We start from the raw sequence: 25,036 nt of genomic DNA on the forward strand, positions 1-25,036 counted from the left end.
TCAGTGCAGGGCCAATCTGTGAACAGACAAGCCACTATCAGGCCTGAGTCTTGAGCACTGTGTACAGGAGCTTGGAGGCAACTCTGGGACCTGGGCACCTCTAGGGACCTGGACTTGGGCTCTTCGTGGCCCAAGTAGTGGAGCTGGGTGGTGGTGGTATCATGGCTGAAAATATTCACAACCAGAAAGTTCTAAGGCTGAGCCAGCCTTCCCCCATCAAGAAGGGGTAGTCAGGCTGGGTGTGGTAGGGCATCCTTTCACCTCAGCACAAAGGAGGCAGAGGCAGGTAGATATCTGTGAGGTTGAGGTCAACCTGTCTATATAATGAGATACAGGACAGCCAGGGCTGTATGGAGAAATCTTATGTCAGAGTAAGAGAGAGAGAGAGAGAGAGAGAGAGAGAGAGAGAGAGAGAGAGAGAGAGAGAGAGAGACTGATAAAAACGTGGCACACACCTTTAACCCCAGATCTCTGAAGGCAGAGGCAAGCAAATCTCTGAGTTTGAGGTCAGCTTGGGCTACAGAGTGAGTTCCAGGACAGCCAGGGCTACACAGAGAGACGTTGTCTCAAAAAACTAAACTAAAATATAAAGGAAATAAAGGAGGGTTGATAGAAATGAGAAAGTATAGGAGGACACTTGGGTAGCCTGAGTTGATGCCCATTTACTGAGATGGTCACCAACTTAGTAGAGGTCAAAGTTCATCTGGGCTCAAGAGTGGAGGGGAACTAAGAGGGTGTGGCAAAGGATGTGTTAGTGTTTCAGGTCCCAAGAAAACCAGCACAGTAATGAAAGACATCCTGGACTATGCCACGCCTTCATAGGGTGGGGCTGTAGACTGAGTAGGAGGAGACAGTGGGAGGGTCTGTGGGAGGTGATGGAAAAAAGAGGTGGGGGACCTGGGAGGGGCCTAGGTGGAGAAGATATTTAAGGCCAGGTCTTTGTACTAGAGTTTCAATCACTAGGTGGGATCTGGTCGCGATGGGAGAGCCTGCTGATACCCAGGGTGAGTTGGCCACTAAGGCTCTTGGGTAGATGGGGAGGGTGGCGGCGTGGCTGCACCATTTTGCATTCCCAACAGCAATGAATAGTGTTCCTTTTCCCCCCACATCTTCACCAGCTTGAACTATTGTTGGTTAAATCTCTGTGAATCTAAGATAATATCTCATAGTACTTTTAATTTGCATCGATCTGATGGCCAAAGATGTTGAAGGTTTTTTTTTTTTTTTTTTTTTTTTTTTTTTTTTTTTTTGCTTGTTTGCTTTTTGTTGCTGTTATTTTATTCAAGACAGGGTTTCTCTGTGTAGCTTTGTACCTTTTCCTGGAACTCACTCTGTAGACCAGGCTGGCCTCAAGTTCACAGAGATCCGTCTGGCTCTGCCTCCTGAGTGCTGGGATTAAAGGCGTGTGCCACCTCCGTCCCGGCTATTTGTTTGGTTTGTGGAGGCCAGGTCATGCTATATAGTCCTGGCTATCCTGTAGCTCTCTGTATAGACCATGCTGTTCAAGACCTCACAGATCATCTGCCCTCTGCCTCATAAGTTCTGGGATTGAAGACATGTAGCTCTGCACCCAGCCTATTTAACATTTTTTTTTAATTTAATTTTATTTTTTGGTGTTTGAGATAGGGTTTCTCAGTATAGTCCTGGCTGTTCTGTAACTCTCATTGTATAATAGATAGGCTGCCATCCAACTCGGCCTCCTGCCTCTGCCTCTCTAGTGCTGGGATTAAAGGTGTATGTGTTACCACACCCTGTTAGGTCTGCTTGTTCTTGCAGTTCAATTTTTTTTTTTTAGCTGAGGATTGAACCCAGGGCTTTGAGCTTGCTAGGCAAGCGCTCTATCACTGAGCTAAATTCCTAACCCCTCTTGCAGTTCATTTTAAAAATTCATTGTATATTCTGAATTTTACCTGTCTGTCAGATCTTGTTCGACAAAATTTTTTCTGGAGAAAGGCTTTACATATATGTCCACTCACTATAGATAGGAAATCAATGACAGAACAAAGTACAGATACCACCAAAGTCCAATGTGATGAACCATGAGTTTTATGGGGGTTATTTACAGATTGTTAAATGCTGGGTATAACAACCATAGGGTAGTGTAAGCCCCATGTTCAGGTAATGAATAGTTGACTTAAATGGAGTCCATTTGTATGTGTCTGTGTCTGTATTTGTTTGCTTCTTTTCCCCTTTTGAGTCAGTGTTACCTGTAGCCCCAGCAGACTCTAGCACTGTTATATACTCAAGGCTGGCCTTAAATTCCTGATTGCTCCCAATCATCCTTTCTCCACCTCTGAGGCAATGAGGGCCTACTCTACAAACCTGATGTGTAGAGTCCGTAAATGGGCCTAATTTCTGTAATGCTTCAAAGAGCTGGCAATTAACCATAAAGGCCTCCAAATGGAGCAACATGGCCAAGAGTCAGCTAGTCATGCCTATAAGCCATGTGTAAGTAAATTGGTTGCAACAACTCTGGGTTTGGTCCCGCCTGGATTTTGGCACTGAAACATGAATTTTGCAACTCTGGGGAAAGGTGTCCTGACTACCTGTGGTTTCAGGCAACACTTTGAGTTGCTTAGGACAGCACTTGATGGCTGAAGCTGCAAGGAGACAGTTCAGCCCTGGAGGGTGAGGTATCCCAGACACTTCGAGCTGCTCAGAACAACAGCTCTGCCCTGAAGGTGTCCCGGGTTGTTTAGCACAGCTCTGACAGCTGGAACTGCAAGGAGACAGTTCAGCCGCGGAGGGCAATTTTTTTGAGTTCTCAGGAAAATCAGACCTGGAACTGCTTTAACAAGGAAAGGTGGCCGGGCGGTGGCGGCGCACGCCTTTAATCCCAGCACTCAGGATGCAAAGCCAGGCGGATCTCTGTGAGTTCAGGCCAGCCTGGGCTACCAAGTGAGTCCCAGGAAAGGCGCAAAGCTACACAGAGAAACCCTGTCTCGAAAAAACAAAAAACAAAAAACAAAAAAAAAAGGAAAGGTGATAGTTTTTAGCGCTGCTCTTACCCTGTGAGGAAAAGTCACAAAACATGACAGAATCTACTAACAAGAATTTTATTAAAGAAGGGAGAAGGGATAGATGTGATCAAGCCTGCTGAAAGGAAACATGAGGGAAGGGGGCAGGAGGACATGGGGCCTGGTTTTTAAGGACCACCCCACACATGCACACATAGGCCCACATGGCTACTTCATGCATGCACATGGTCATGCTGCACGTAATTTATGTGACCACACAGTGCATGGGTTACATAGGACATAAGACCCAGAAATGACTAGGCAGAAATGATCAAGTGTCCCACAGGGGCATGCACGATCATGGGGGCGTGACTGGAATATCATCTTGGACTCTGTTTTGATAAGAGATGGTGGATGAGTGGGTATGGGGCATCATGTCTGCTGAAAACTGCCTCCAGCTGACTTGGTGGGCATTGATTGGATCTTGGGGAGATAAGGAAGGGGGCTTCTGAAGTAGTCAGGCATCCTGAGATTGTGGACTGTCATCTGCTGCCCTGGAGTTGTCCATCTTTCCTGGCTTGGAACTGTGACTGCTCATGTCTGACAGGATACTGGTGAGACAGAGAAAGGCTTAGGAAAAAGAATCATTATTATTTTTATTTTCTTTGGAGTGTTCCCAGATCAGGACAGTTTAGGGTTGGCACTTATCTGAAGTAGATCCAACCTGTCCAGATGGGCTTAAACTGGTTTTTGGAGCTTGTGAAAAATTTGAACATATTAAGAAGCAGCCATGAGAAAACTGGTGATCATTGTAGTGTTTAGTACTCTGCCTAATTTTTACCCAAGATAAGCTTTTTTAGAGGTAGACTACTTTTTTCCTCATTTTATTTATTTATTTATTTTTTCTATTCTCAGCTTGATATAGTATAAATTCTAATCTTAATAGTGAAATGTTTCATTGAGGCTTGCCTAGTAATTAAGTAAAACCAAAACTTATTTTAAGCCATAGTCATCCTACAGCCCACCCTTCCCCAGCCCCCCAACCCCCCCCCCCCCCCCCCGGTATATAGCCTTCCTGGTTTGGTGGGTTGTATTCTGATTGTTCTTTGCTTTATATCTAAAATCCACTCATGAGTGAGTACATACCGTGTTTGCCCTTCTGGGTTTGGGTTACCTCACTCAAGATGATTTTTTCTAGTTCCATCCATTTGCCTGCAAATTTCATGCTTTCATTGTTTTTCTCTGCTAAGTAGTACTCCATTGTGTATATGTACCACATTTTCATAATTCATTCTTCAGTTGATGGGCATCTAGGTTGTTTCCAGGTTTTGGTTATTACAAATATTGCTGCTATGAACATAGTTGAGCATGTATTTTTGTGGTATGAATCAGCATTCCTTGGGTATATGCCCAAGAGTGGTATGACTGGGTCTTGAGGTAGATCGATTCCCAATTTTCTGGGAAACCACCATACTGATTTCCACAGTGGTTGTACAAGTTTGTATTCCCACCAACAGTGGAGGAGTGTTCCCTTTGCTCCACATCCTGTTCAACATTAGTGACTGTCATTGTGTTTTTGATCATAGCCATTCTGACAGGTATAAGGTGTATCTCAGAGTCATTTTGATTTGCATTTCTCTGATGATTAAGGATGTTGAGCATTTCTTTAAATTTTTTTCAGCCATTTGGGATTCTTGTTTTGAGAATTCTCTGTTTAGCTCTTTAGTCCATTTTTTAAATTGGATTGTTCAGTATTTTGATGTCTAGTTTCTTGAGTTCTTTATATACTGTGGAGATCAAACCTCTGTCAAGTGTGGGGTTGGTGAAAATCTTTTCCCATTCGGTAGGCTGTCTTTTTGTCTTATTGACTGTGTCTTTTGCCTTAAAAAAGCTTCTCAGTTTCAAGAGGTCCCATTTATTAATTGTTGTGCTCAGTGTCTGTGCTGTTGGTGTTATATTTAGGAAGAGGTCTCCAGTGCCAATGTGTTCAAGAGTACTTCCTAATTTCTCTTCTATTAAGTTTAGTGTAACTGGATTTATGTTGAAGTCTTTGATCCACTTGGATTTGAGTTTTGTGCATGGTGGCAGATATGGATCTTTTTGTAATCTTTTACGTATTGGCATCTAGTTATGCCAGCACTATTTGTTGAAGATACTTTCTTTTTTCCATTGTATAGTTTTGGCTTCTTTGTCAAAAACCAGGTGTTCATATGTGCATGGATTAATGTCAGGGTCTTCAATTCGATTCCATTGGTCTGTATGTCAGTTTTGATACCAGTACCAAGCTGTTTTTATTACTATAGCTCTATAGTAGAGCTTGAAGTCAGAAGTGGTGATGCCTCCAGAGGCTGCTTTATCATACAAGATTCTTTTAGCTATCCTGGGTCTTTTGTTTTTCCATATGAAGCTGAGTATTTTTCTTTCCAAGTCTGAAGAATTGTGTTGGGATTTAGATGGGGATTGCATTGAACTGTAGATTGCTTTTGGTAAGATTGCCATTTTTACTATGTTAATCCTACCTATCCATGAGAATGGGAGATATTTCCATTTTCTGATATCTTCTTCAATTTCTTTCTTTAGAGATTTAAAGTTCTTATCAAAAAGGTCCTTCACTTGTTTAGTTAGTGTTATCCCAAGTTATTTTATAATTATTTGTGGCTATTGTAAAAGGGTGATGTTTCTCTGACTTCTTTCTCAGCCCTTTTATCATTTATGTATAGGAAGGCTACTGAATTTTTTGAGTTGATCTTGTATCCTGCCACTTTACTGAAGGAGTTTATCAGCTGTAGGAGTTTCCTGGTAGAATTTTTGGGGTCACTTATGTATACTATCATATCATCTGCAAATAGTGAAAGTTTGACTTCTTCCTTTCGAATTTGTATCCCTTTGATCTCTTTTTGTTGTCTTATTGCTCTAGCTAGGACTTCAAGTACTATATTGAATAAATATGGAGAGAGTGGAAAGCCTTGTCTTGTTCCTGATTTTAGTGGTATTGCTTTGAGTTTCTCTCCATCTAATTTGATGGTGGATGTTGATTTGCTGTAAATTGCCTTTATTATGTTTAGGAATGTTCCTTGTATTCCTGATCTCTCTAGAACCTTTATCACAAAGGGGTGTTAGACTTTGTCAAAGACTTTTTCAGCATCTAATAAGATGATCATGTGTTTTTTTTCTTTCGGTTTGTTTATATGGTGTATTACATTGACAGATTTTCATATATTGAACCATCCTTGCATCCCTGGGATGAAACTACTTGGTCATGGTGGATAATTTTTTTGATAATTTTGTATTCTTGGATTCGGTTTGCCTCAGACAGTGTTCAGATCCCACAGACATGGCTCCTTTCCCAGTGCTGAAATTAAAGGAGTCCCTGTTCTCAGCTCTTAATCTCCTTGTTTTCAATAACTCTTCAGCGGGTAATAGCTCAGTTTCTGGTCTTTATTATGACCACATCTCTGCCACCACTCTGCCTGCCTCTGCCTCTAGAAGTAGATTATTTAAGGCACCTGTTTCCTTTATTAGTTTAGCATTCAGGAGACACAGGTGATCAATTGCTGAGAGCATTCAACAATGACAGACTATTATATTAGAATGTTTTTGCAGAGCCCAGACACTTTGGGGTCTGGGGGTATAAATACCTTTTGATTATTATTTTTTTTCCTTACTGCTTGGATACATTTGATGGTCCTTTGCCTCCAGCTCTCTGATGGTCCTATAACAATTAGCTGAGTAGTTAATTAGGAAAGGAAGAGCTTATGGGGTGATACCTCATTCCTCTGGAATTGATGACAAGGCAGTGGATCCTGGTGTCCTCTGGAACTTGAGAAAGCAGGGCTCTGTCTGTGTCACTGTGTATGAAGAGATTTTTCTGGCATGGAGGTGAAATAAAAGGTTTCAGATGAGACAGGTGGACTCAGGTGGACTCAAGCTTAGCAGCTCTGGGAATTAAAAGAAGGGAGTTAAAAGAATTGCCTTGAAGGGACCCTGCCATTTAGGGGAAAGGGGTGAAGGGCACTGGCCTGGAGGGAAAGATCCTGATCCCCAATGTGGATGGGGGTGGGCAAGGACTGTTACATGGCTCAGGTAAGGAATGGTCTGTGTAGTTCCACAGGACAGACCTTAGGTGACACAGCAGGGAGTTAACAAGCTATCTGGAATGAAGGGTGGGATAGAAGACCGGGTGTTAGAACTGGTCTTCCATACATTAGTTTAAAAGGAGAATTTGAAAGAGGATTCTTAGGAAGAGCCCTGAGCCTGAAAAGAGCTAGAGGCAATAATCTTACCTAGTCAAGGTGAAGTTCCTGTGACATCTTAATAAGAATAGATTTTAAAGACTGTTTGGTGGGATTTACCTTTCCTGAGGACTGAGGATGGTGTAGGATATGAAAATGCCAGGGAATGTGCTTTAGCTAGTGTCTGGGAAACCTGGGAGGGGAACTACGTACGGACCATTGTCAGACTGAAGAGAGGCAGGAATTTCAAACCAAGGAATAATTTCTCAGGGAAGGAGATCTGTAACTGTCTGAATCCACTTAGTAGAAAAAGGGTATGCCTCCACTCAATTTGAAAATGAGTCCACCATCATGAGAAGATATTTAATTCTTGTGACAGTGGGCATATGGGTAAAATCGAGCTGCTAGTCAGTCCCTAGAAGGGAACCCCTAGCCTGGTGTGTGGGAAAAGGCTGACTTCTGTAGTTGGTATTGGAGTCTGTTTTTGGCAAATCTCACAAGAGGTAGTAATAGTTCTTAAGAACTGTAAGTTCTCAGAGGTGGGCTGCAGGTAGGCTTTTATGAATTGAGACAGAGCAAGACCATTAGGGTGAAAGAGCTGGTCTAGATAGGACAGTATTTGCCTAGCATCAGGAGTTTCCTGTGAAGGTGTGAGCTGCACTCTATAGATTCCCTGAAGTGGGTGGGGTAAGACTTGGCCCTGAAGGGGTGCTGTCCTGGCTGCCTGTCAGCCCAGTTATTTCCCTTAGAGATGATGGAGCTATTGGCCTGATGAGACCGGCAGTGGATAATTACTATAGCCTTGGCGAGGTAGTAAGCCTTTAGCATGGCCATTATTTGGTCTGAGTTAGATATAGATACCCTTTCACTGTGAGGAGGCCACGCTCTCTGCTCTCTCCAAATAGCAGCATGGTACAGAAGGATATGAAAAGCATATTTGGAGTCTGTGTGAACATTTAGAGATGGTCCCTGTGCCAATTGGAAGGCACATTTGAGAGCTACCAGCTCAGCCTGTTGGTCAGTGGTGTGTGCAGATAATGCCTGTGCTTCTATTACCTCAGTATCTGACACTATGGCGTAGCCTGTTTTATTGGTCCCTTCATATAAAAAGGAGCTGCCACACCAGAGAGGCTAGCTAACAGGAAAAAACCCTAGGAGGGACACATGCATGACCCTGTGAAGGAGAAGTGGATGAGATCTACATGAGTGGACTGGGTGGGTGGAGGGGTGACAGAGAGCGAGGAGTGGGCAATGAGAGCATAGGGAAATGGGAGGGTCAACTTGGAACAGGGACAGAGTGGGAGGGCAGGGAAGAAGATACCATGATAGATGAGGATATCATAGGAATAGGAAGAGACAGGGTGCTGGGGAGGCTCTCAGGAATCCACAAGGTTGACCCCACCTTGGTCTGCTGGCAGTGGTCCAGAGGGTGCCTGGACCAGTCTACTCTGGTGACCAGCCTAGCAAATAACCTAGCTGTCATCATAGAGCCTTTGTCCAGTGACTGATGGAGGCAGATACAGAGATCCATGGCCAGGCACCAGGCTGAGCTCAGGAATCCAACTGATGAGAAAGAGGAGAGATACCGCAAGTGAGGGACATTGAGATCATAATAGGAGGGCGTGCAGAGATGACCAGCTATACTAGTGGAAGCGCGTGAACTGTGGACTGGTGGCTGTGGAGCCCCATGGGACTGGACTAGGCCCCCTGGACACAGAAAATGGTTGTTTGGCTCAAACTGTTTGTGTGGGGGGACACCCAGGCAGGGGGATCGGGATCTGTCCCTGGTCTATGGGCAGGCTTCTGGAACCCGGTGCCTGTGGTGTGACACCTTGCACAGCCTTGGTGCAGTGGAAAGGGGCTTGGACCTGCCTAGCTCTGATGCTGGGCTCTGCTGACTTCCCATGGGAGACCTCAATTTGGGGGATATAGGGATGCAGGGTAGATTAGGAAAGAGGGCTGGGGGTGGGAGGAGGGAGGGGGAGTGTCTGTGGATAGTATGTGGAGTGAGTAGAAAATTTCTTAAAAAAATGAAAAAAAGGAGCTGCCATCTGTGTACCAGATATAAGTATCAAAAAGAGCTCTGCATATCCCAGGCCAGTGTGGGCTGATACCAGGTCAGTGTGGGCTACAGACTGACACTATGCCTCACCAAAACAAAATCTAAAAAGGATGGGTTGCAAGTCTCAGCAGACCCTTCCTCATCAAGAAGAGGTGAGCAAACCCAGTTTGTGGTGGACAACACCTTTCATCCCAGTGCAAAGGAGGCAGAGGCAGTTGAATCTCTATGATTTGGAGGCCAGCCTAATTGTTAGAGTGAAATATAGGCCAGTAAAGCCTAGATAGAGAAATCCCACCTCAGTTAAATAAAAGAGAAAGAAAGGAAGGAAGAAGGAAGGAGGGAGACAGAGGGTAGCAGGGGAAGAAAGATGACTGGTGCTTGTAAATTCTAGATGAAGTTCCTCCCCACTGCCCGCATCCCTGGGCTCACAGTTTTGTGTTAACCCAGGGGATATTTGCATCTATATTGCAATGTTGAGAAACTTAGAGGCAGAGGAACCATAGAGAGGCAGGAAGAGAGAAAGGATGAGACCCCCATTTGATCCCTTCTGTAAAGGAAATTTGGAGCAAATGCTGGGAAGGCTTGATGGGTAAGACCTGGGGGTATGGAGCTCCTCTAATCCATTTCCCAATTACCAGGATTTCCAGTACAGGACCATACTCCAGTAGGATCACATCAGAACATGCCTTCATATCTACCAATGCCCAGAGAACCTCCAATAGATACAGAATACCCAAGAAACTTGGGCCTGCAATTTCTCCAAGGTCCCCCCCTGCACCCAAATCTCCAAATGTCTTCATATGTACTAAGAGAATCCAGTTTCCAAATGCCTCAACAAACTGCGAGAGACATAAGTCTCCAAGTATCTGAAAGTCACCTAGTGCCCCCAGGAATTCCAGTGCAATCAAGCCTCCAAGGTTATCATTCAGGCCCTATGAGCAATCTACGTCACTTACTATCTCAAAGGCCCCTAGTTCCTGGTGAAACTTCAGTGCAATCAAGTTTCCAATGGCATCCAGGCCCCACTGGGGAACTAAGTCAGCACATGACTCAAAGTTCCCTAGTTCCTACAGGAGACCCAGTACAGTCAAGCCTCCAAAGACATCAAATCCCAGCAAGCCATCAAAATCTCCAGATGTCACAAAGTCCTCTATTTGCTGAAGCAACCTCAACACAGTCAAATCTCCAATGGCACCTAGACCCTGAGAGGGACATAGGTCCCCAAGTGTCCCCAGGACCATCAATGAAAACAAGTCCCTGTATGTATCCAGATCCCCTAATGAACCCAGGTCTCCCACCACTGGAAACCCACCCAGTGAACCCAAGTCCTCCGTTACCCTCATGTTCCTCAGGGAGTCCTGGTTTTGAGGATTCCCTAGACTCTCCAGAGCCCTCAGATGCATGCAGCAACCAGAAAGTTCCCCTCAACTCTCCGGAGAGAAAGAAGAAAACACGCACTGTGTATTCAAAGCGAGAAAAGGAGCTGCTGGAAGAACATTTCAATGACTGCATGCAACCAAGCGGGGAGAAATGCATGGAGCTGGCACAAAAGATTGGCGTGACAAAGCAACAGATCCAGGTCAGATTCTTGTCCCTCTCTCCTTCTGCTGCAATAGTACTCCCCCATCAGGCACCTACACTCCTATCAGAACCCATACATCTAGTGTTTCTACAATGCTTGGGGCAGCTTGGCAAAGCTTTGAAAGTTGGACATATGTGTATCTGGGACTGGGCCTGACATTCTGCCTCAATCCGGGTTCCATCACGGAGCCACATTATCACCTCAGAGGTTCTCAGGGACCTAGACATCAGCACTCCTAGTAATAGAAGGGCTTCTAGCTGAAGCTTCCCTAGTCCTTAGGTGTAAAGTCATACCCATCCCACCTTTCTACCTTTTTTTAAGAATCTAGATGTTCACATTTGTGTGGGGGTGGGGGGGGATATTAGTGCCAAGCTTTCCATGGAGCACCTTCCCTTCTGCCGCCGGCTTTGGCACACAGGAGTTCATTTGGTGTCTTCTTTGTTTTTCCAGATCTGGTTCAAGAACCAACGGGCCAAGTACAAACGGAAGAATGCTTCAACAGGAGCACCAGCGACAAGTGGAAGCTGTGAAGGTGTTTCTGAGTCAACCAGTTCCTGTGGTCCCTTATCTGAACTTGCCCCTGACAATGGAGAGTCCATGTCTCCAGGTACATGTTGTGTGGGCTCCATTCCCAACCTCAACCCCTGCCTGGAAGCTTCTCTCCATGGTGATCAGGTCTGCGAGGGTGCCGGGTGTAGTCCCAAAGAGAACATGTTTGATTTTGAATCCCCACTTGCAGCTGCCCACTCTGGCCAACCAGAAGCAAATGAAGCCCCAACTGACCCAGCAGTAGCTGAAGGTACAGCTTCAGCTGAATCTCCCCTTCCCATGGCATCTGCACCCCAAGAACCAGAGGATGCTCAAGACACAGATTCATCTTCCGATAAGCTCTGGCAACAAGTCCTTAAGGACTTGGACACATTAGAGGGCTGTTAGACTTGGCCCAACATTTTCTGTGAATTTGCCTTTTCCCAATTTAATTGTCTCAGTTTTTGTAATATATGAAATAATTATATAAATATATCCCTATATAGAACTAGTATGTACATATGTAGCCCAGGTTGACCCTGGGTTCAGGTCATACTCCCCCTGCCTCCTGAGTGCTATGACTCCATATGTATGAAACATGCATATTTTACTATGAACTTATTTTCATAACTAATGAGTCATTTATTCTGTTGCTTTAAATAAAGTGTTTATTGACACAACTTAATGTGTTGTATTTTTTTCTATAATTTAAAGTTTTTGTTGATTATTTGGACATTTCACATAATGCACACCAATCACATTTGCTTCCCAGTCCTCCCAGGTACACCCTCAACCCTGTGACCTACCGCAGAACAGAAGAAAAAAAGAAAAATACCAAGTCCAATTTGTTGCCCATACACTCACTACAGCATTGTCAAACTTCCAGTGACTAGACCCTTAAAGACAACCAAGTCCTTCTCTTCTGCACCCTCGACAGAAGCCATCTGCTATGAAGTATTACACTCCAGCAATCTCTTCACAATTTTTAAAAGTTCTCTTCAATGGCTTCTTTAGTGGGTAGCCATTCCAACCTTGATCTGGAAGTTCCAAACCCCATTGAGGCTTTGGTAACTGTCATGCCTACAAGGCAGGGCCAAGAGAGGACCCTGAAGACATGAGATCTGAATGTGCTGACTCTCTTGGTGCCTGGACACTGGACACTGGAGGTAGACCAAGCAGAGTTCTCCAGAGAACACCGCCCAACTGCAACACACCATTCCCAGACCCTGCAACCCACCTATCCCTTCACTTGTAAGTTATGCCACTAAAAAAAAAAAAAAAAACTCCCTTTTAACTACATGGAGTGGCCTTAATAATTTCACCAATATCTGGTGCCCAATGTGGGGCAAATTCCAAAGGCCTGGGTGACTGCCATCCCCAACCCCCATTGGGGACCTCCTGGGATTAAAGAAATGTGTCTTTCCCAAGCAAGACATGAGGTCTCAAGTCCTGGGATTAAAGGTGTGTGCCACCACTGTCTGGCCAATATGTCTAATCTAATGACTGTTCTGTTCTATGACCCCAGATAAATTTTATTAGGGTAAACAATAAATTGGGGGATACAATATATCACCACAAAATCCATCTTCTGTTCCATGTCTACTGTGTGGTGGTCCATGCTGGTAATCTGTAATCCCAGCTTCTATAGGTGATTATGAGCTACACAGCAAGTTCAAGTTCTCCTGTCTCACTGGCTTATAGCAAGAACAGCTACAGAACCAGTGTCTTCCCAGATGTCAAAGAAGCAGGATAAAATGTCTACCTAGAGAACAAGGTTTTCACAAGGAAGAACAAATATCTAGTTAGGACAGAATGTCTCTTACTTAGTAGCAACTAAAGAGCTTGGCAAAGGCACACTCAAGGGAACTGTGCCTCTAATGTCAACATGTTCAAATCAGGTTGTGATGGCTACTCCTGGTTGTCAACTTGACTATATCTGGAATGAACTGTAATGCAGATATGGAAGGCAAACTTGACCTGACCTGGAGATGTGAGCTCTGGAAGGCTGGAGACCAAACACACACAGAAAAGACATGCAATACATTTTTTTCAACCTAGTTCCTATATATTTTCTTCCAAATTCACAGTAATGTGGGTTGATCTCAGGATCTCATACAAACCTAGACAAGTGCTCTGTGAAAAAGCCTCACCTAGGCCTACTTGGTTAAATTTCCATTGGATTTAGTAGCTAATTTTAATCAACTGAAGATGTCAAGAAAGCTTCCTGTGTATTAGCCAGTAAAGTAAGCTCTTCCCTGACACAGGCTTCCTGAACAACTAACAGGTTGTTGTTCTCCTATTTGGAGAAAATATTTAAGCCCAGGTTCTTGGAGTAAAAGTCCAACAGACAGTGGGTCCAGACAAAGTGCACAATCAAGTTGTTTCCCAGTGAGTTGGTGGTCTGAATATAGTGTGTATATGGTAGGTTTGTGGAGGGGGTTTCTTGGTGATACAGAGAGGGTGATAGGGGAAGAAGAGCCTTTGGTAGCATTCTGGAGTTAGTTTGTGTGTCTGGAGGGTGAGGTCTACCATATGCCCTGTACATGGGAAGAGGGTCAGGTAGAGAGAAAGTTTGAAGACCTGAAGTGATTCCTGCTCCACACAACATTGGAAAAATGCTCCAAAGTCTTAATGATGATATATGAGATCTGCGGAGCTTGTGTGATCCATTTGCCTCCTTCCAGGTTCTCCAGTACATGAACCTACTTAAAGTAGGATCACATCCCAGTATACTTCCATGTCCACCAGTGCATAGGTGTCTTCCAAAAGATTCAGCCGATTCAAGAAACTTAAGGCCCCATATACCCCAAGTTCTCCCTCACATCCACACATCCACATTTTTTTTTTTTTTTTTTTTTGGTTTTTTGAGACAGGGTTTCTCTGTGTAGCTTTGCGCCTTTCCTGGAACTCACTTGGTAGCCCAGGCTGGCCTTGAACTCACAGAGATCCACCTGGCTCTGTCTCCCGAGTGCTGGGATTAAAGGCATGCACCACCACCGCCCTGCCCCCACATCCAGATTTCTAACTACATTCATATGCACCTTTGGAAACAGGTTTCCAGATGGCTCAAGATTCTGCAAGGAAGTTAAATCTCCAAATGTCTCAAAGTCCCCTATTTCCTCCAGGAACACTAATGCAATCATGTAGATGTAATCAACCATCTTATTAAGTAAGAAACACAGAGCCAATGTAAAAGAGAAAGTCAAGAGGTCAGAACTCAGAGTTACAACCTTACCCTTACTCCTGCGGTGCTCGTACCTCTCCGAAAGAGAGCTACTTCCTGTGTGTTTGTCTTTAATATAGTCTTTCTGTTCTGCCTTCTCATTGGTTGTAAACCCAAACACATGACTGCCCTGTCACTGCCTATAAGTACAGCCCTCCAGGTCTTAAAGGTGTATGTCTCCAATGCTGGTTGTATCCCTGAACACACAGAGATCTATGGGATTTAAGGTGTGCGCCGCCACCGACGCCACCACCACCACCACCACCACCACGCTCTTTCTATGATTCTAAGAGCTCTGACCCCCAGGCAAATTTGTTTATTAACATACAATGAAAATCACATTTCAGTACAAATAAAATACCACCATATTTCCCCTTTTCTATTTTAATAAAAAGAAAAAAAGCAAAAGGTTATAACTAACAAAAGAAAAACTATATACAAAAGTACAATAACTATATACAATATACACAACTAACAAATGCCTAAACAATGTCTAGTCCATTTGTATTTGACAAATCACAGAAAATAATTCCATTATCTATCCTATTTTGGTAAGTCCAAAATGTATCTAATTCACTTTCTATTCTAATTATTCTTCAACTATAACTAACTAATCTTCAACTATAACTAACTAATCTTCAACTCCCTCAGAGACCCAAGAAGGAAATAATATTAGCTAACAAAAATAAAAACAGGAAGTGCATGCAAGCAACTTCCAAAAAATTTGTGAGTTGACAGAAACAGCCAGCTGCCTGGACAGTCACCTGAGGTTTCTCTGCAGTGTTGGGGCATCATCTTCAGCCTATAGGCTTAGCGTATCTGACACACTCATTTGTGAAGTAGGATGTACACAGGGTCAACAGTTCAACCTCACATTGGGTGAGAGCAGTCCATGTACCAGAAACACCTGAATTCCACTAGTGTCATGTCATGACTCAGGATTTTAAATTCTGGAAATTGTTCACTTTTTTTTTGAATTCAGCTGTTCATTCTTCTTGGCTGTGTATATATGGCTTCATCTCAGCATCCCCTTCTTCTCCACATCCCTCTATTAAATTCCAGTCTACTATTGAGGGGTGTGAGCTTTCAGCTGCTGTTCCATTGCACAACAGAAGCCATCGGCCCACTGCCTGTTAAGCTGCCTTCGAAGAAAAGGGCACTGTACCTTTTCTGGATTGCGAAGGCCACTTCAGGGATGGGGCCATATTGCCCTGGCCTCAGAAGATGCCTTTTGATAAGGCCATAACCACACTTGTTTGGGCAAGAATCACTAGTCCTTTGTTTTGTGTTCTGTCTGTCCATTCTGTCCTGTTGATTCGAGGATACTTTGTTGTCCAGTGGCTAACTTTTGCCACAATGTAAGTTAACTTCATATGCAGTTTCTTCAATGCCCATATTTTCTCTGAAGTAGATTCGTACTGCCAGGAGCCAACATGTCTCAAAAAAGAAAAATTTCTAAGTTATTAAAACACTTTAAATGCCATATTCTGTAGATCTCTGAAGGGTTTGAAGATAACCTGTCTAAAATATATTTTCTCAATTTTTAAAACATATCTAATATGACTACAAGTTCTATTGTAATGTCTAACTACTAACTTTCATTTCTTTATACCCTAATAGTTGGTTATAATAACATTCGAGGATCACAAAATTGCATTACATTGTTAAATGAATGGTATAAATACAATTAGAAATATACATATAGCATTTTCTAACAATATCAATTTCAAATTTGTATACAATATAAAACAATCCAATCCAATATATTTAAAACTAATAATTGTCTTTTTCTTTTCTTTTTTTTTAAACAAGAACCTTAAATCTAATCTCCTTTGCTTAGCCTTTTTCATAACCCTTGACAACAACTTGTAACCAAATCCCCTAAACAATGAAAATTATCCTAGACCCAAAACCCATTAAAAGGACCAAAAAACCACCTGCCCCAAACCACCTCTTTGGGAATGTGGGCGTCATATTCTTAAAATTGCTTCCTGATGGGTATGGGCGAAGTTATCTTTATCCTGAAAGAAAAATTTTAGGTTAATTGTCAAATTCTAGGAAAAGTAACTATATGCTTCATTATCCAGGCTGTGTATAATGCCAAAGTTCAGGGTTTATCTCAAGTCCTTATTCAAGTAGTCTTTGAGACTGGATCATCTCATCTAGTCATCTCAAAATTGCTCTGAGCACTGTGTAGTTCAAAGCTGATCTGTAGATGATGTTTGTCAGCTTAATGATATTATTATTGTCCACATGGAATTGTTGTTGTTGTGGGGCCCCATCTTCTTTCTGGAGACCTCAGTTGATGTTAGGCCTGGCCGTGATTTCCTGCAGAAAACTAATAAGAGACTCAAACACAAAGACATATATATGAAGCTAATTGACGCTTTTTTTCTAGAATTAGTTAGTACTCTATATGACCATTCATATCTTAACAAAGTTTAAAATGTATATATCTATATATATTAATCTTGTAAATTTTGATATAAAATTCATACTTTAAGAAAAGTTTAAAGAATCAGAATAGAATCAAAGAGTTGAGATTAGTAATAGAATAGTCCCTTAATTAATTTGGCTTTTGTCCTGTCCCATAGCAGAAGATGGCTCTTTTATTCTGGCATGATACAGGGAGTTTGCATTTTCCTTTTAACAACATGCTTGAGTTTAAAGAAGGAGAGAGCCATTCTCCAACTCCAAAGTCAGCTTTAGATTTTCATTGAACTGGGACTATTAGAAGACCAATAGTGTTAAATCTTTAGAGAAAAGCAGAAACACACATTTAGGAAGACATAAAATTTTTTAGATAATATATACCCATACGCCATTTCACTCTGTTTCCTGGGATAGATGATTTGTTCCTTTTCTTCAGTTGTCTCATTTGTCCAGTGTTCTTCAGTTTCCTTAACCTTCCTTCTCCTAAAAGACAAAAACAAAAACCTTTCCCCAAGACTAATTTTGGGGATGTTCCTTTTTGGCAAGTTATTATCTGATTAAATGAAAAGGCATGTGTTACTGGTACAAGTTAGTTTAAATTGGATGTTCATGATGGTTGATGAACTATCACCTCCTCTAATTAAGAGGTCTCTCTTGTTCAAATTGAACCTTTATCAATTTTTTTTTTAGTTTAAAGCCAGATTTGAAGCAAGCTTTAATTAAATACTGACCAGGTGGATGGGCTCTGGCCCGGTCCATACCCAGGTTCCCAGGCAATGGCCACCTTTATCAATTTTGATGGTACCCACAGCTTATCTTCTCCTGTAGAAACAAAAGCAAAACCTCTTCCCCAACATAACACATACCTTGGTTTCCATTCTGAGGTCAGCACATCCTTAAAGTATATAGGCTGATTTAATTCTGTAGTTTTTTCTATTATCCAGTGTCTCTCTGTAGCTGTTGATCCTTTCTCATTGGCATTGAGAAAATTCAAAGTTAATAGAGCATTATGCAGTCTATTTCTGGGGGGTTTTGTTACCCCTTTCTGTTTATTTAGCATATCCTTTAGAGTTCTGTTTGGTCTTTCTATGGTGACCCATCCAGCAGGCCAGGTTATTAGGTGTGACTCGAGGAGGCACTTCCTAAAAAACCAATGGGGGCGAGAGAGAAAGGAGTCCAAGCACGTAAAAAAGACAGAGTCAGTCTGAGTTGCGTCAAGGTCTCGTTTATTGCAAGGGAAGGCAGGCTTATATATACTGGGAGATAGGAAAAGTGAATAGGGGAAGGGGGGGTGATGGAAAATTCCTGAAGAATAGGATCAGGGTGAGGTCTCTTTGGTCCAAAGCTTGTGCAACCGGCATGTTTTAGGAAGTTATTCTAAAAGTACATTTTGTGGTTTTTTGGGAATGAATGTTTTTGTAAGTTAGTGACCTTTATCAAGGGTGTAGTCATGCCAGATCATCCAAGCAAGAAAGGTCAAGGCGCAGTCATCCATATTTTGGTTCCCAACATGTAGGATTATGTGGTATACCTGTAATATTCTTTATATTATAATAAGCAAAAAACTGTTTCATTTTTTAACAGAGACATATGCTGGAGCATTGTCAGTTTTGATTTGTGCAGGTATACCCATGATGGCCATAACTTCTAGCAAATGAGTGATTACAGAATCAGCTTTTTCAGAACTCAAAGCAATTGCCCATTGAAATCCTGAATAAGTATCGATGGTGTGGTGTACATATTTCAATTTTCCAAATTCTGCAAAGTGAAACATATCCATCTGCCAGATTTCATTCCTCTGAGTACCCTTTGGGTTACATCCTGCTTGTAATGGCATTTGATTGTAGAAGCAACAAGTAGGACATTTCTTTACTATTTCTTTGGCTTGTTGCCAGGTTATACAAAATCCTTTTTTTAAACCTTTACTATTGACATGATGTTTTTTATGAAATTCTGAGGCTTCCAGCACATTTCCTATCAATAATTTATCAATCTCATCATTGCTTTGTGCTAGAGGGCCTGGCAGACCAGTATGGGATCGAATGTGAGTTATATATAAAGGATGACTCCTTTTCCTGATTGTATCTTGTAATTGAATAAATAGTGAAGTTAATTTTGAAGCATCAGGGATAAATTCTGCAGTCTCAATATGTAATACCACTCTTTCAGCATACTGAGAATCAGTTACTATGTTGAGAGGTTCTGAAAAATCCATTAATACCAACAGAATCGCATACAATTCTGATTTTTAAACTGAATTATAAGGACTTTGAACTACTTTACTTAAATTTTCTGATTTGTAACCTGCCTTTCCTTGTTTGTTGGCATCTGTATAAAATGTACAAACTCCAGATATGGGTTTTTCCCATACAATTTGAGGCAAGATCCAATCAGCTCTCTTTATAAGATCAATTCTATCGCTTTTGAGATATTTGCTGTTAATTTCTCCCAAAAAATTACTGCAAGCTCTTTGCCAAGGTTCACTTTCTGTCCCTAATTTTTCAATGTCCTCCTTAGTTAAAGGTATGACAATTTCTGCTGGGTCTATTCCTGCTAATTGACAAAGTCTCAATTTTCCTTTGCAAATCAAGTCAGAGATTTTTTCCACATAAGTTTTTAATTTTTTATTTGGTTTATTTGGTAAAAATATCCATTCCAATATAATATCTTCCCTCTGCATTAATATTCCAGTAGGAGAATGCCTAGAAGGTAAAATAACCAAAATGCAATCCAGCTTTGGATCAATACGGTCCACGTGCGCTTCATGTACTTTCTTTTCTACCAAGGCCAATTCTTTCTCAGCTTCAGGTGATAATTCTCTTGGACTGTTTAAGTCCTTGTCACCTTCTAAGGTTTTGAACAAATTATTCATTTCATCATTTTTTACCCCAACAATAGTTTGTAAATGAGAAATGTCTCCAAATAATCTTTGAAAGTCATTAAGAGTCTGTAGTCAATCTCTCCTAATTTGCACCTTTTGGGGTCTAATTTTTTGTAACTCTATTTTATAGCCTAAATAATTAATAGAATCTCCTCTTTATATATTTTCTGGAGCAATTTGTAATCCCCAGCAATGTAGCAGGAATCTTAAAAGTTCTTATTAATAAAGTCAAACCCGAGGCCAGTTATCGGGGTCAATGCTGGTAGATCAGAGAGAGAGAACAAGCCACAGCTATCTCACCTTGCCAATTCCTCAGCTGGTCCTGTTTCCTCAGACTGGAAGCTTCTGCGTCCTCATCCCAATGACTCTCAGCTGAACTGCTGCTTAAAAGCCTGAATGCTTAATCAGCCACATGCTTAACCAGCCAAATGCTTAACCAGCCAAATGCCTCTAGTTTCTGGTCCTCACGCCTTATATACATTTATGCTTTCTACCATCACTCCCTAGGATTAAAGCCTTGCTTCCTGGGATTAAAGGCATGAGTCACCATGCCTGGCTGTTTCCAATGTGGCCTTGAACTCACAGAGATCCAGAGGGATTTCTATCTCTAGAATGCTAGGATTAAAGGTGTGAGTGCCACCATTTCCTAGCCTTTGTATCTAGCGGCTGTCTGTTCTCTGACCCCAGATAAATTTATTAGAGTACACAATATTTTGGGAAACACAATACCACCACACAGCAAGGCAAAATATTCTTTAGTTCTTCAAACATTATTTCTAAAGTATCTGCATTTGAGTCAGCTAGTAAAACATCATCCATATAATGATAAATTATAGATTTAGGAAATTTTTTACGTATCACTTCCAATGGCTGTTGTACAAAATATTGGCACAGAGTTGGGCTATTCAACATTCCCTGTGGGAGGACCCTCCATTGAAATCTTTTAACCGGTTGAGAATTATTATAAGTAGGCACTGTGAAAGCAAATCTTTCTCTGTCTTTTTCTTGTAAGGGTATTAAAAAGAAACAGTCTTTTAAATCAATAACTATGAGAGGCCATCCTTTTGGTAACAGAGTTGGCAAAGGAATCCCAGATTGTAGAGAGCCCATTGGCTGAATTACTTTGTTAATTGCTCTAAGGTCTGTTATCATTCTCCATTTACCAGATTTCTTTTTAATAACAAATACAGGAGAATTCCAAGGGCTGGTTGATTCTTCAATATGATGAGCATTTAACTGGTCTTCTGCCAGCTCTTCTAAAGCCTTGAGTTTTTTCTGTTGTTAAAGGCCATTGCTGGACCCGTACAGGCTTGTCTGTTAACCATTTTAAAGGTAGAGCTGTTGGTGTCTTGGAAAGTTCATCAGTTGTTGTGCCCTGTTCTTGTATAATATGGATGGCTGGAGAGCACTCATTAGAACAATATCTTCTAATATTTCTCTCAGAAACATGTGCTAGTTTATGATTTGTTTCTGAGATTGGAGGGATGTTAATCTGAGTATTCCATTGTTGCAACAAGTCTTGACCCCACAGGTTCATAGCTATGTTAGCCACATATGGTTTTAATTTTCTTCTCTGTCCTTCGGCACCTATACATTCCAGCCATCTTGCACTCTGTTCCACCTGAGATAATGTCCCAATTCCTAACAGTTGAACATTTACCTCCTGAAGAGACCAAGTTGGATGCCTAAATTCTCGTGCAATTATGGTAACGTCTGCACCTGTGTCTACCAGACCAGACAACAAAACACCATTTATTTTTATCGTTAATTTTGGTCTTTGTTCATTAATAGAAGTTTGCCAAAAATTTTTCTTTATGTTTTCTCCTGAATTTTCTATTCTCTCTGTTTCATCATCCTGAGCAGCATGATTTATTCCAATAGGCATTTGGTTATTTAACTGCTCTGAGCAGGCTGCAGGAAAGGTTTGAACTTGATTTGCAATGGGGGCCTGCCTGAGACCCCTCTGGGAGTTTCCCGAAGACTGAGGCAAAGGATTACCCTGTCTGTCCTTTGTTGATCTACATTCGTTGGTCCAGTATTTTCCCTTACCACACCTTCTGCATACTCCAGAAGGAAGGGGCATTCTGTTGTCATTGTTCCTTGAAGAAACATTGTTTCTAGGAATGACCTGTTTACAGTCCCTTTTCAAATGTCCTTGCTTTCCACATCCAAAACATCTAATGTTCCTCAAACCTTTTGAATTTGCTTCTCCTACCCACATATCATCATGCTCATGAGCTTCAACATTAACCATTTCTCTAATCTAATCTTCCAAAGGTGCAGATCTTGCCTTTAATAGCCTGATTATTCTTTTGCATGCTGCATTTGCATTCTCAAAGGCCAAAGATTCAATTATTATCTTACTAGCTTCTGAATCCGAGACCATTCTCTTTACTGCTAAAGCCAGTCTTTATAAAAAAAAATCTGTGAAAGATTCTTTTGGGCCTGGAATAACCTTTGTAAATAACTCGGGTTTTTTTCCTGGTTCCTCAACTCTGTCCCATAAATTCAAGGCTGCCGTTCAATATAAAATTAGAGTTTGGACATCATATAAACATTGCGTTTGTACTGAAGCATATTGGCCTTCTCCAATAAGCTGATCCTGGAAAACTTGTATTCCTTTATCCCTCCATTGTTTTTCTATGTTTTTTGCCTCATCCTTGAACCAAGTTAAAAACTGAAGCATCTAGCTGGGTTCAAGAACAGCTTGTGCCAACTCCCGCCAGTCCTGTGGTACAATCCTATTATATGTTGACCAAGAGTTTAACATTTGCTTTACATATGGGGAATGCATGCCATAAAATACTATTGCCTCCTTAAACCTTAGTAAATCCAACATTTCAATTGGAGCCCAAATATTTTGTGTAGTCATTTGATCAGGCAACTGCTGTACTGTTACAGGATAAATTAAGGGTGACTGTGTGAAAACAGGCTTTCTTTCTGTAACCTTATGATCCAAACTTGAAACAACTTCAATGTTAATTTCTTTTGTCTGAATTTTTACAGGTTTAACAAGTTCTTCTAAAGCTGTCATTCTGGCACTTAAATTGACTATCTTTTTAAATAGTAAAATGAGGATGAGCATAGTAATAAACTGCATAATTCGATCAATATTAATCTTCTCATATATGTTCCATTGTCAGACAGCCTAAAATTTCAAACAAAACCCAATCTTCCAATGTACACATAAAACCCATTTTTTTTAAATGTGGAAAAAATTTCTTTTTAAATAGTTTCCTTTAAAATATCTGATATGTTGTGACTTACGAAATCTGCGTAGAACAGTAGAAATCCAAGGGAATTTCAAAACAGCCACCTAGTGTCCAAGGTGTGAATCCAGAGAGAGAGAGACAGAGAGAGAGAGAGAGAGAGAGAGAGAGAGAGAGAGAGAGAAGGCAAGAAAGCATAGCCAGCTAAAGCTTAAATCCAGCCACGAGTTCCCTCTTGAGCCGAGTCAAGGCTTGGCTCTGGCTTCCTTAAGGTCCAACCACATGCGTTGGCTTTATAGGCAGGGGCCCTGTTTGGCAGGGCAGGCCTGAGTTGTTTGTAGCACCACCTGCTTTAAGCAAGTAGCTCAGGTTAGTCAAGCCTGAGGCCAACTTGACCTGGGCCTGGGCTAGGGAACCGGCCACCCTTGCGGGAAACCGGACCTGCCGCCAAGCCAAGCAGTTTTTAATGGATTCTTGTCATGTTGGGTGCCAGATGTCTCCAGTGGCACTCAGATCCTGAAAGGAATCTAGTCCCCCAAGAGTTTCCAGGACCATCAATGAAACCAAGTCTCCCAAGGCATACAGGTCACCAAACACTGGGAACCCAATCAGTGCATCCTAGTCACCAGATACCCTCAAGTTACTCCCTGAATTGTGAGGGTTCCCTAGGACCAATGATGGGTTCAGAGAAATATGGTGACCAGCAACTTGACCCTAAGGTCTGAGGAAGCAACAAAAGGAACTCACAGTGTATTCCTGCGAACAGAAGCTCCTCCTCTTAGAACATTTTGATCAGTACATGTACCCAAACATGGAGCAACAGGTGAAGTTGGCACTACTGATTGGTGTTATGGAGTATGAAATCAAGGTCTGTCTTTCTCTTGTTATCTCTCTCCCGCAGCCAGAACAGTCATGGAACCTGTAAATTTATCAGAATACACATTCTTCATGATTCTTCAATGCTTGGGGCAGCTTGAACACTTGTAGAAAGTATAACTATGTGCATCCATAACTGGATCTGGTTATTCTTCAAACTGAGTACCAGTATAGAGGCATATTGTAACATTGGCAGGGTCTCAGTGAACCAGACATAAGGGACCATTGTAAAACCCCGGACATTATAGCTGCAGATTCCCTTCCTTTTTTGTCAAATCATAAACTATCCTACAGTCTTACATTTTTTTTTACAGCCCTGGAGCTTTGTTTTAATAAGGGTAGTTGATAGAGACTAGATTTCCAATCAGCATGTTCATCTGGGCACACAGGACTTCATGTAACTTTTTTTTTGTCTTTCCAGATATGGTTCAAGAACCAACGTGGAAGGTGCAAATGGAAGAATCCCAAGAATGTGGAAGAACTTCCAGAGTCAACTGGAAGTTCTCAAGATGTTTCTGGGCCAACCCACTACCAGGGTCAGTTATCACCTGATTTTCAATCGAAAGAGATCATGATGGACATTGCATATTTATTACAGGAAACATCCACAAAGATGAAGTCTCTATTCTGAACATTTATGCCCCATATACAAAGGCACCCACATTCATAAAAGAAACATCACTAAAGCTTAAATCACACATCAAACCCCACACATTAGTAGTGGGAGATTTCAACACACCACTCTCAACAAAAGACAGATCTACCAGACTGAAAACTTAACAAAGAAATAAAGGACCTAACACATGTTATGACTCCAATGGAGTTAATAGATATCTAGAGAACATTCCATCCTAACACAAAAGAATATACCTTCTTCTCAGCACCCCATGGAACCTTCTCAAAAATTGACCACATGCTTGGTCATGAAGCAAATCTTAACAGATACAAAAACATTGGAATAACCTCCTGTATCGTATCAGAATACCATGCCTTAAAGTTAGACTTCAACAACAACAAAAATCATAGAAAACCTACAAACTCATGGAAACTGAA

The 25,036-nt window shown here is 41.7% G+C and overlaps 1 protein-coding gene across 1 annotated transcript; it reads left to right on the top strand.

The window, feature by feature from the left end:
• Nucleotides 1–979: 979 nt before the first annotated feature.
• Nucleotides 980–11,769, top strand: LOC114687395 (zinc finger homeobox protein 2-like). The gene is made up of 3 exons (XM_028862047.1): nt 980–1,004; nt 10,604–10,830; nt 11,284–11,769. The coding sequence occupies exons 1-3, from the start codon at nt 980–982 to the stop codon at nt 11,767–11,769; spliced, it is 738 nt and encodes a 245-aa protein (XP_028717880.1).
• The last annotated feature ends 13,267 nt before the right edge of the window (nt 11,770–25,036 follow it).

The sequence above is a fragment of the Peromyscus leucopus genome, chromosome 12, assembly GCF_004664715.2.
Source record: "Peromyscus leucopus breed LL Stock chromosome 12, UCI_PerLeu_2.1, whole genome shotgun sequence".
NCBI lineage: Eukaryota > Metazoa > Chordata > Mammalia > Rodentia > Cricetidae > Peromyscus > Peromyscus leucopus.